At 31.6% G+C, this 12,416-nt stretch overlaps 2 protein-coding genes across 4 annotated transcripts; one reads left to right on the top strand and one right to left on the bottom strand.

Annotated features, from left to right (window-relative positions):
* Positions 1-185: 185 nt before the first annotated feature.
* Positions 186-9,542, bottom strand: LOC108755972. The gene is made up of 11 exons (XM_018499474.1): positions 9,319-9,542; positions 7,451-7,795; positions 7,231-7,386; positions 6,928-7,137; positions 6,617-6,782; positions 6,394-6,526; positions 6,255-6,309; positions 1,106-1,783; positions 756-995; positions 528-646; positions 186-456 (listed from the first exon to the last, which is right to left on the bottom strand). Exons 2-11 carry the CDS (start codon positions 7,772-7,774, stop codon positions 201-203), a joined length of 2,337 nt encoding a protein of 778 aa, XP_018354976.1. The 5' UTR covers positions 7,775-7,795; positions 9,319-9,542; the 3' UTR covers positions 186-200.
* On the top strand, positions 3,924-5,798 carry LOC108755971 (Down syndrome critical region protein 3 homolog). 3 transcript variants are annotated; one of them, XM_018499472.1, is made up of 8 exons: positions 3,924-3,980; positions 4,086-4,163; positions 4,334-4,448; positions 4,516-4,659; positions 4,800-5,192; positions 5,260-5,356; positions 5,453-5,578; positions 5,650-5,798. In XM_018499472.1, exons 3-8 carry the CDS (start codon positions 4,392-4,394, stop codon positions 5,730-5,732), a joined length of 900 nt encoding a protein of 299 aa, XP_018354974.1. In that variant the 5' UTR covers positions 3,924-3,980; positions 4,086-4,163; positions 4,334-4,391; the 3' UTR covers positions 5,733-5,798. The 3 variants fall into 3 exon arrangements, with proteins under 3 accessions (XP_018354974.1, XP_018354973.1, XP_018354975.1); XM_018499471.1 differs by having other exon boundaries at positions 4,086-4,234; XM_018499473.1 differs by lacking the exons at positions 3,924-3,980; positions 4,086-4,163 and having other exon boundaries at positions 4,242-4,448.
* Positions 9,543-12,416: the final 2,874 nt, after the last annotated feature.

Raw genomic sequence — 12,416 nt, 5'->3', positions numbered from 1 at the left:
TGTACATGCTATGTCCAACTCATACAACATTCATCACTTTATGATAAAAATTCTATTTATCTTAATTTATTTTTCGATGTAATTTTCCAAGAACTATAATGTCCATAGTCATTCATCGATATGACGTATAATGTAACAAACATCTTATTGAAAATATCTCGAAATAGCGAGTTCACAAATTCTATTGTTTTATTACAAATTTATGACTTATTGCTTTTTCCTGCAATGGAAAGCATAATTGGCGACTTAAGTTCTGGTCGAATACTAATTTTCATGTGTTTCACATGAACGTACTTCTTCCTCACAGCTTGATATTTACTGTTTTCTGCATTGGTTATTATGGCAGCTATATCGTGTACTGCAGGTAACACATCGTCCTTGGAGTAAGTACTATAGTATGCAAGAGTGTCTGACCAAATAATCTTGCCTTCGTCTTCTTCATCATTACCGATAATTCTAATGAACAAACATTATCTATTAATCGAAGACTTAAGAAATTTATAGCATAAGATGATTTAGTTACTTACAAAAATGCTAGGTATATCGCAGCTGCAGCGATGAGACTTGGTGGATAATGACACATTTCATAATAAACCAAGCTTTCCTCAAGAAAATATTTAGCCATCGTGTGATGTATAGGGAGCGCCTTAAAAATCATTTAGACTTTATTTATATAAAATTACAGTGCTAATTACAAATAACATAAATGGAACAATAAAGATAAAAATTTTCGTATATTTATATACATATCATACCTTTCCAGCTTTGCTATATCTTCGAAGAAAATGCAGCGGTAATGGTCGCCCGAGCGAATAGTCCAAAGTTTTCACAATAAGCATTTCCATATTCAATATATCTATCTTTGAATATGCTTTGTCCGTGATATATACAAAATCACTTATATCTGGCGAGTACATTTCTTCATACTTGCTAGCGATAAACATAGCTGTTACACCTACTAGCTGTAATTTCTTCCTATCTATAGATCGAAACAACTGTAAGAACAAAATATACACATAATCATTTAAATGTATGCATATAATTTCTTTATAACATTAAAAGATATTTACTTTTATTGCGACATATTATATTATATTTGTCTTACTTGTAAGAAGCGATCGATAATTGCGATGGTGAGATACAATGTCTCTTGCATCAATCTAAATTGTTGATGCACTTCTACCAACCAATCTATCAATACGCATCTCATCTTAGGAGTGACTTCCTGGCCCGCTAGATATCCCTTCTTAATAGTAAATTTAATCTCTAACGTCCTTAAATATTCATGTATGTCATTAGTATAGAGAGAAACTAGAATAGGATTATTCTTGTCTTGCTCGTCAATATCTTCAAATTTTAATAAATCCGTTGAAAACGAATTTCTCTCTTCTCTCTTTTGACTAATAAGAGCAGCTGGTACATTGACTACATTGCAAGCAATATTTACATTGGAAGATGATATTGTTTTTACAATTGGTTTTACGATTTGCACTGGTGGCTTTTCAGATGGATTTACGTTTGGCTTTTCAGATGGATTTACATTTGGCTTTTCAGATGGATTTACGTTTGGCTTTTCAGGTGGATTTACATTTGGCTTTAAAGCTTGCCGTTTCGATATTGGCACTTTCTTCCTTTGTAATAAACTAACCCTATCAATGGGCTCGACACCCCTCAACGTGTTAACCCTGTTACTTATTTCACCTAGTACGGCTCTTTTTCCTCTTGATGGTACAACAACCACCGAAGGTTTTATACTTTTGATATTTTCCTGGTTTGTATGGTTCTGAAACACATGTAGAAAACAAAATTTTAAAGGTAAAATTTAAAAGAATGATATTCTATCTTTAACAATTATATACTGTCAGTTATAATTTCCTACTCAACAATATAATAGTTATATTGTTTGTGTGTGTGTGTGTGTGTGTAACAAAATTATGTTACAGTTATGTTATTGTTAATTACTGTATAAATAGAAAAAGTGATATATATTCTTATTAAAATTTTTCCTCTTGATATCATATGAAGCAGCATATGGAGCAGTTCAATAGTTATGGAACAATGGTGCAAATTCAAGCTACATGTAATTCTTACATTTACATAATGTTTATAAATTAAATAAAAATATTACCCATACAGCATACTTTATTCTAGAAACATTCTGAGAACATCTTCAGAACATGGGGATGTCTTTAGCCCCTTGGATAGTCCCCCTCCAATAGTCCCTTTGTACTGAATGGCTAATATCTCTAATTAATTTATAAACAATTTATACGTCGTCGAATGCTAATATGACGCTAATATTATGCGTAAACGCCTTCTATTTCATACGTAAAAATTTTATAACATTGACACACAAGGGAGAAACTTCCCACGTTATTATTTTTCTAAATTTATTTCAACAAAAATTATCCGCTTGGGGAGTTTTCGTAAGATCCAAAATTATTGGAATGAAATTAAGAGATTACTGATATTGAAAATAATGAAACCCGAGGTCATAATTGGGATGGCATTTAAGCATGCGAGGGGGTATTTAAAGATGTCAGGCGTTAGGACAACTGCTGGACCGTTGATACCTGTCCATTATCAACACGCGGATTTTTCCGCGCTTGCAAATTATAATCTCGTGCTCACCGTGATAGCGGTCCGATTTCTTGTCGCCATAGTCAGTCACAATCGCGCAGAAGCCCTTGTTTCCGTTGCAGACACAAATCTCCGTCTCTTCCTTTCAGAAGTAAGTCGCTACAGGAGGTCAAGTCTGTTTCAACTCTCGTGTAAGTAACGACTTCCCCGATTTGAATTTGTTAATGCAGGAAGCCGGCGCAGAATAAAGCAAATGCGCGCCTGCGCAGCAAGGATTATAGCTCCGCCGCGCCGCGTCTATATAAGCTTACCCAACCTGTCCCTCCTTCATTGGTCGAGTCATCTCGGAGGAATAAAATTCCCTTTGATACTTTAAAAATTTGCTCGTAAAAGTCTAATAAGCAGCTCGAAAGTTGTCAAAGAATGAAGTGACGGTTTTCTGCAACAAAAACGATCAAAAAATGTAGAGACGCGAGAAAGCAGACGCATTTGAGCTATACTTTATTAGAGTATTAAAACGCGTGAAAAAAAGAAACAAAAAGAAGCATTAATATAATTATCTTTTACTATATGTAGAGGAGAAATTATTATTAATATTACTTTATAATCATTTCACTTTTTATCTTTGCTTTTCGAAAGATTATCGTATATATCTTTGGATGTGGTATATATCCAAATATTTTCAATTTGTCTTATTTTTTAATCAGTTCTACCGTCATTCTACAGCTGAAAATGATAGTAGTTATATTTTGTAATTTATGATATATTTTAGACCACAAGTCCTCCCTACAAGAATTCCGTATGGGTACTTAAAAGTTGTTGCAAGTGTAATTATTTTTTACGATCTATATAAATATCGGTTTCGTATATCGATCTGTATATCGAACTGTTCATAAAGATCATCAATAGCGTGGAAACAGTTCATATATTTACTCAATTCGATACTTTTCTTGAGAGTGTAACATTTGTGATGCCAATAACTTGTCCAGAATCAATCAAATATTGTATATTTCGATTCTGGTGCTCACATGCTGTATAAGCTTCATTATAATTTACAGAAGGAATCTATAAATATAATTTATAGAATGAAGCTTACAGTGCGTGAGCATGCCCCGAACAATCCATGGTCGGAGTAAATACAGGGTGTTCCATTCATCACCGGTCGATTTGAATTTCGCGCTATTTTTAAAACGTCAAACGATTATCTCAAACTTCACATAGACAAACTTCACGTCATCTAGACAGATGGGAAATTAATCATGGAAAAGTATACGGTGAAAGAACGCGTGCAAATTATTCAGGCGTATTACGAAAAATCACGATCTTCAACCGTTTGAGTTTTATTCAAAAAGTAGATCGACCGGTGATGAATGAGATCCTGTATACAGAAACAGTTTACTGTATAGATATAATAATATTATATATAAATTACATTATATAATTACTGTGTACATTACATTAATTACGGTACATTAATTACAATATTATATTAATTATTTACAAAGCGAGACAGACGTCTCGATTCGCATAGTTGTCACTCTCACACCCTCATAACCTATCAGCTTGTCTACGAACAGCTGATCGTAAGTGACGATTCGTATCGATCTGATGCTTTCCGAAATTGTCAAAGCTCGTGTACATACGTAATTCAGCAGTGATTATTTATCTTCTTTTTTGCATTGAACATATGAAATAAAATATATGGAATTAATATATAGTGATTAATCACTTGGCGTGTATTTTCTCGTAACAGATGAGCTGATACCTTCGGTACTCTTTGACAAGTGTCAAAAAAAGGGATTATCCGCAAAATGTCTATCAATATAGACATAAAATTGAAACGCGCGAGTAAAATATATCACGAAGGGGTTGGTTCTTTTATTTTCTTGTTAAATTGTGGATATTTGAAATGAAAATTGAGGTTATATATTGCAGGAGGTAGTTGCTGGCCTGATACAGTTAAAAACTAACTCAGACGTGAAGCACGATGGTATATTTCTCACCATGGAAGGTTCGGTGAATTTGCAGCTTAGCTCCAAGAACGTCGGTATTTTCGAAGCATTTTATAATTCCGTTAAAGTAAGTACTTTGATGTATATATAAATATTGATACAAGGAAACTGCTGAATTACTTTTTTTTAAATTTAATTTTTATTTTTCTCTTAATGTAAATATAGCAGAGACTAACTTTTTATTGCATAAATCATAATTATTTTCAGCCGATACAATTAGTACAATATACGCTAGATGTTGCTCCATCTGGAAAAATTCCCAGTGGTAAGACGGAAATACCATTCGAATTGCCATTAAAGCCAAGAGGAAACAAATCTCTTTACGAAACGTATCATGGTGTTTTTGTGAATATACAATACTTGATACGCTGTGATATAAAAAGAAGCTTCCTTGCAAAAGATGTCAGCAAGTCATTGGAATTTATAGTAGAGGATAAAGCAAGTGCTAAAGTGGAGAAGGATCATAGTAAGATTGTATTCTTCAAAATAATGCCGGAGTCTCTGCAAAATACTCGGGACAGGCCTAATGTACCAAGATTTTGCATTTCGGGAAGATTAGACTCTTTGTATTGCAAACTCTCTGAACCTCTGACAGGAGAAGTATGTGACTTTTTTCAATTTATTAATATCAGAATATTGTACTTTTATCTATTATTTGTATATACAGGTAGTGATCGAACAGTGTGAGGCTGTTATAAAATCTATAGAATTACAATTAGTGAGGGTGGAAACTTGTGGATGTGCAGAAGGATACTCTAGAGATGGTAAAAAAATAATTATGCGATTGGATCCGTGTAAAAATGGATACATTGCAATAACTGCGGTAACAGATCAAGATTGACAAGATTGTATTTTTACAGCGACGGAGATACAAAATATACAAATCGGGGAGGGCAATGCTTGCACAAATCTTGCTATACCAATCTACATGATATTTCCAAGATTATTTACATGCCCCACTTTAAGCACAAGCAACTTCAAAGTTGGTAAGAATATTGCAGGTTATGCATTGAAACAAAAATGTGAATTATAGAGTTGTAATTTAATATTTTTCCAGAATTTGAAGTAAACCTTATCGTTGTGTTTGAAGATGATTATTTGGTCACTGAGAATTTTCCTATCATACTCTCACGATACTAAAAGTTATGGAAATAAAAACATTTTGTATAAAACAGTATGTTCGTATATATACATCTTTAGCATAAAAAATATTTATTTAATTATCACATGTATATTTAAAAAATGTATATAAAAGATGATATTTTTCACACATATGAATTGTTTGAATGAGTTCAATATAATCGAAGACTTGATAAGTCGGTAGTAAGGTAAAAAGGCTATAAATGCCAAAAATGCAAATCACAGAAATGCTATTAAAAGATTTTTTCTTTTATATAATTTTAAAGCATTTGCAGCTTTTTACTTGCTTTTAGATGATATTAATCTTGGCACATACAGTCTAATTTCATGAAAATGTGGCATTTGTAACCTTTTTTCTTTCATATCAAGACTTCAACTTAGAGCAATCAAATTGTATAAATTTATATTCTTATCCTTCTTTTATTCAAATCCTGCTTTCTGAATAAATAACCTATAGTATTTCTCTACTTGTTTGTTCTGTGTTAGTCCAACTGAGGCTAACAGCACGACGTAGCCGAGCACAAATGTCAGTAATTTGTGTTGCTTGAACCATGCCAGCAATCCCGTACTATCACTACTAAAGTAGTAAGATTTTTATAGCAATGATTGTGTGGCAACGTAAAGCTTAGTTAATGCTTATATAATATTATGTCTAACTTACCTAGTTGTATGGAGATCTTGAGTATAAACGAGCAAATAGCGCATCCTTACTAAGTCGCTATTTGTCACTACAAAGTACTTGTCTGGTATTCTTCCACCAACTGAATCACTCAATGTATTTTGTGAGTTATCTCCTGAAACATAAAACTATTGCAGAAACTTTCTTTTTAAACCTTGATATACTATAAACTATTATCACTCTCGTAGATACATTGTGCGCTTACTCGAATCTCCTCTCTTTATATCAGGATGATTAATAAGCTCACAGAGAGCTATACAGCTTATCTCGCTTCCAAGAAGACTACCTCCCCAACCATAACCCACAGGACTGTACGGTAAGCTCACTCCTAATTCACTTGAAAAATATATTCCTTTGCCAAACTCTGATCTCTGAAATAACAAAATTAAGTTTATGCTAATTTTTTATAACTTTATGGCAATAAGAAAGTTTAATTTTGTGTAATTTTAGTAGTACAAAAAAAAATATAAAATAACAAAAATAATTCCAATTTAATTTAATATAAATTTACTGCACTTTGCACATGTTTTGTTGTAAACCATAATGTACGATGGAATGGAAATTTTCCAAACGGCTGCCGTGATACGCATAAAATGTCGAATGACCTTTAGCATTTGACTTCCATTTCTCTTCTGATGTAGATTGTTTCGCATTTGCTATTTGAAATATAAGATTTGGTGCTGCAACCGGCACTTCCAATGGCACTTTCCTCAGTATGGAACTGTACTGTAATATAAATATTTATCTAAAATTTTATACCATACTGTGGTGTATCCTTTTGATTTTTGAAATTTTGGAAATTGTGATATATATACTTACGCATTCTTTCTGTATACTTTTGATGTATGGATCTCTTAATCGTAACAGTACCCAATATAATAGCTCTATTATTTCACCGTAATTTTGGTAGACATCTGTCTCACCGAGTTCTTTGCATATCACGGGCAAAGGAGGGACTGACTCTATGACTCTTCTCTGTAGAGAAAGGGATATATCAGATAAATATTATATACTATTTTAAAAATATTAAGGATAATACCAATGCTTCGATATCCTTGCACTCGTTCTTGATATACATAGGTGGAAACGGTTTTAAACAACTGTCGTAACGGTAAGTGTTGGATGCTGCTACAAAAAGGGACCATTTTAAATCGGCAGCCCTTAGATCTTTCTCCAGTAATTGTTTCAGTGACGTTATCTTTCTTTCTACGTCTTCCTCAATTATACCGCGGTCTATCCGAGATGTATATAATATATCTAAGCCTGTCTTGGTTGCAGTTTTTTCTCCTGGAATCTCATAGTGTCCATTCTGTCTTGCTCTGATACCTTTAGGTATCTCGTGATTCTGATCAGAATATGCCATTGTTTTATTTACCTTTTATACCTGTACAAAAATATTAATATCCTGTCATATATGGGAATAATATATAAAATTGCATATTATTGAGTATATTAATATGTAGATTGAATAATCCAAAAATGATACAGTTTTTATGCTGCTGCACGTGTAAGCATAAAAAAATTACAGTTTAAAAAATTATATATTATCAAAAGTATAGTATTATTAAGTCAGTTTTTTAAATTCTGTTAAGACTATACTATATAGAATTTTCTTCCTTTCGCTTTCGCCAGATATCAAATATGTACCTTTCATTTGAAGTTCCAAAAATAAACACTAGTTTGACTGCAGAAAACAGACCTATTGCATTTATTAAATTATAGTTTTGGTATGTGAAATATAATTGAAACACATTACGTTATCTTCAGAAGATACATGCGTAGCGACATAATGATATACAACTTTTGATATATAATTTTTTAAGTAATTTGTAGTTTTATGTATACATGCAGAACATGAGAAACTTTACTCTATTCGGCATTTTTTTGCAATTCATTCTGTACACTATTAACTTAAAAAGTTTTAGTATCAAATACAGTAGAAATACATTATACTATCTTCAGATAATAAGTGCATAATGACATAATGCATAAACATTATTATTCACTAGCAATTCCAAATTTCCGGGGCACTTACAAAAATGTAAAAAAAAAACTCATTTCGAAACAAAGTGTAAACTCGAATCCAAGATAAACATACACGTGTCAGTAAAAGTTATTTACCATATATTAGCGCGTTGACGTACGTTATTTTTATCTTTTTTGTTGCCTCAAATCGTCCTCACTAACATATTTGGATATTCATTTTAACAATGGCGAATGGTTAAATTATCGTGAAATTCACAATATTGCAAAAATAACGAGAGTACACATGACACTCAGTAGCAGATCGAAACAACTGTGTTGATAACTTAAGAATTTTTTAGGGACATTTAATTTCTTGCATGCAGAAGAGGAATATCTAGTGATATTACTAAAAAACGCACATAGATGACGCGATATACCTCTTTTTTTTTTTTAATTGTATCAGATTATACGTTCACGTTGAATGTATGAGAGAAACTAAGCCTTTTATATTTTTTTTATAATAAAAAAATATATAATTTACGTGATAAAATTTACTAACACCGATAATTTAATAATTATCATATATAATTACGAAAGCTGATGAACTTTTATGATAACGTCTAAATGAAGTCTAAAGCAAGGGTAAAAAGAAGGAAGAAAAATTTTACAGTAACATTATAATTTTAATAACATAAATTTTACTAAAAATATTTTGCAAAACAATCCGTAATTTTATAAAAATTCAAATTTACAGATTATCATCTAAGTTACAATATTTTGGATTAAGAATATAAATTCTTGGTAATCCCGAATTTTTAATCTACTCTCTCTACTTGTTAAAAATTTTTTTTTTGCCTTCGATAAATTTAAAGATAGTGCCGTGTGACATTATAAAATGATGAATATCTGTCATAAAAGATTATCTGTCTCTGCGATACTCACAATGTCTAGCATTCATCTTCAGAGACTTGATTTGCAATTTTATCACGCGCTAGAAACATCAGTATTTAACGAGTCACGCGCTGCACGTGGGGTTTCTCTATGTCTAATGTGGGTTTGCTATTTCGTTTCACAAGAAATTTACCTCATAAGGAAACTGCGAACATGCTCCTAATGTTTTTTTCGCGACCTGTGCCATGTACATTCGTCTTCCATTTGTTTTATCATCTTCGTTTGTTAATTCTTTGTGGCTCATTTCTCTACGCGCGATCGACACAATACATACAGCGAAAAAAATACAGAGAAAGGGGGGAAAAAAAAAGCTAATTAGACGTATACATATATTTGTATGCCTACACAGAGTCGTTAATATTTCAACATTTAGAATCATGGCACACAAAAAGTTTTAAGCAATTAAGACATTAGCGATATGCATATCCAAATTTTGGATTAAGTTCTCTATTATAATTGGCCGTTCATTATTTACATTTTACTACTTTATGATATTTTTATTTTTTTTATGTCACGACCTATAAGTCGCTTATTAAAGCGTCTATGGAAAACGTATATATAATATATTGGGAATTTATTATATATATAGTTCTTGAAAAAAAGGTAAAAATTACAGAAGTAAGCAAATTCACTAAGTATCGACCGTGTTGACCGATGAAGGTATAAATATTTGAGTAAATTCGCTCACTTTTGTATTTCCACCTCAAGAATTATAATAAGTTCTCGGTATGCGCATAAATTCATATGTTAAAATATTAATGACTCTGCATGTATACGAAACTGCAAATTATACCCAATGCTATCCAAAATTTGTAATTGTGGGACTTGATATCGACGTTCGTGCACATTAGAAAATTATTTAGAAATTTAGAAAAATAAGCGTGAACACCGGTTATATATTTTTATCATCAATGAGAAAAAGAAATGCAGTGTGCGTGGACATCGCTGACAATTAAATTTTAGACAGTACTGGTATTATTGTCAACTATCAGTTTCGTTCCTTCTCTAAAAGGTAATAATTTAAGCATAAACACTGACATTTCAAGTCAATATCCAAGATAGCAATTATGTAATTATTTCCTTAAGATAGAAATGTATAAAAACGTGAAAATTTTTATTACTGAAATTTTTCATTTTTTAGATTTCCGTCTTAGAGAAAAAGTTACATGAGATCTGTTTGTGTTGATTGTACTTTTTGCACTTAGCATCTTCGCTTTCTCTCGCTTCGATATACGAATATATATTTATCTTCTTTTAAATGTAAACAATTTTTGGAGATTTTATGCAACATGAACAGACCTATTATTGTTAAATTACAAATCTTTACATATCACTTTGAAAGACATAATCTCTCTTTTTACTACTCTTTTTACGTTATTTTGATCGTTGTCTCATCATTTGACTGTTTCGATATTGAAAGACTATCGAGAGGAGAGATTATAGTCTATTCACATTCTATCATCATATATATTTGTTGAATGTATTGAAGAGGATCCGAATGAAGGATCGAAACGTTTGTATATCTCTTACTTAATATATTGGATACACCAAGAAGTTTAATTGTTGGTTTGATTTTTTTACGCATGCATCAAAAACTGCAGAGGCTTGCACATGCGTTTTACATTTTATTGATTTATTCATTGGAGTCATATTTATATTTTAATATTATAATTTAATTTATAAATCGAATTTGAAAGTCGAAAATATGGGAGAATTTTGCGATGTTAAAAATTATACTCGAGAAATTCAGCGTTTTTTTTTTCTTCGAAATTAAAAGTGCAAATAACATTGCGACGAGATATCCTTAAGGTCTCTCTCTTGTGCGAGATCGTGCATTATGCAGGCAAGCTGTATCACGGATTTTCGCATGTGATCTCGAGAATTATGCATATAAATGTCGCGATACGTCGAGGTTTCGTGTGAATATGCGTTTATTACTAGTTAGCACGAGAAACACGAGAGGCAGTTTAGCGCCCGTCTCGTGCGAATGACGTCGCGCACGATGTCGACGAAATAGCACACCTCCTCGTTCCTCGTTTAGAAAATCTCAATGATACAAGTTTCTTAAAGAAATTCCGCCGCGCGTCGAGAAAAAAAAATGCTAATCAAACGAACACGCGTATAAAAATGTATCTGAAACAAAAAAGAAGGTAATTGATTTCAAGTCAAAATGTGATGTAGTGCATGTGACATCATTACCATTCATGCATCATAAATTTAGGCTTGCATTGTCCTCATAGAAACTTAATACCAAAAGGTAATAATTAATTAATTACTTTAAATGAATATTAAAAACACTGAGATGCCAATGTGTTGATATACCAATGATTTCTATGCATATAAAATTACGAATAAGTTTTGAAATGTATAAGAACAAATGTGTATTAGATTGCGATATCGATTCAGACAACACAAACCAGACATATGATATCACGTGTCTTAAGGATATTTTTTAAGAAGAAGTGTCTAAAGATATTTTTAAAATATTTTATTTATGTCTCCATCTTAGACTTTTTGTTGTCTGGGCAATAATTGAGATGATTGAGGTGTATACCGAGAAAAAAAATTGAAATATTTAAAAGCAATGTTACATTTATATTGGTCACGACAAAATTTGACTGTGATAACAGAATATTTATTTCTGTGAAATATATTTCATTTGTGTTTATTAATTATAAAACAAAAAGAGAAAACAAAGCAAAAGAATAAAAAATGAAATAGACGGTTTATTTACTAGAAATAAAATTTTTCTTTGTATTCAAAATAGAGATTTATATATTTCAAAATAAGAGTTTATATAGTGAAATGTACGCCACAACTAAATTTTTAAATATCTTTTTCTCAATATATCTAATATTGTCGAGGAGACCTTTTTATCCTTGTTCCTCTCCTAATAATATTATACTTATGCACTTTAGCGATACGAAGCTAATTTTCACTGTGCGACTTTTCACTGATAAATATTGAACAGGAAATGGATTGTTACGTTTCGTCAATTCTATACCAATAGTAAGTCGCGAATTTAGTTGTAGAAACTGTTTATCACATTCTTAAAATATTGGCTCTTTTTTTCAAGGGTATAATGACTT

The sequence above is a fragment of the Trachymyrmex septentrionalis genome, unplaced genomic scaffold (assembly GCF_001594115.1).
Source record: "Trachymyrmex septentrionalis isolate Tsep2-gDNA-1 unplaced genomic scaffold, Tsep1.0 scaffold9, whole genome shotgun sequence".
NCBI lineage: Eukaryota > Metazoa > Arthropoda > Insecta > Hymenoptera > Formicidae > Trachymyrmex > Trachymyrmex septentrionalis.
The sequence above is the reverse complement of the archived record's forward strand: the minus strand, read 5'-3'. Positions and strand labels throughout refer to the sequence as shown.

Coding starts and splice junctions, on each gene's coding strand:
- LOC108755971 (XM_018499472.1), top strand. CDS start 4,392: ATGTCTATCAATATAGACATAAAATTGAAACGCGCGAGTAAAATATAT. Junction 4,449..4,515: donor GTAAAATATATCACGAAGGG/GTTGGTTCTTTT, acceptor TATATATTGCAG/GAGGTAGTTGCTGGCCTGAT. Junction 5,193..5,259: donor CTGAACCTCTGACAGGAGAA/GTATGTGACTTT, acceptor TTGTATATACAG/GTAGTGATCGAACAGTGTGA.
- LOC108755972 (XM_018499474.1), bottom strand. CDS start 7,774: ATGGCATATTCTGATCAGAATCACGAGATACCTAAAGGTATCAGAGCA. Junction 6,527..6,616: donor TATAAAGAGAGGAGATTCGA/GTAAGCGCACAA, acceptor TTTATGTTTCAG/GAGATAACTCACAAAATACA. Junction 6,310..6,393: donor CAAGATCTCCATACAACTAG/GTAAGTTAGACA, acceptor TTACTACTTTAG/TAGTGATAGTACGGGATTGC.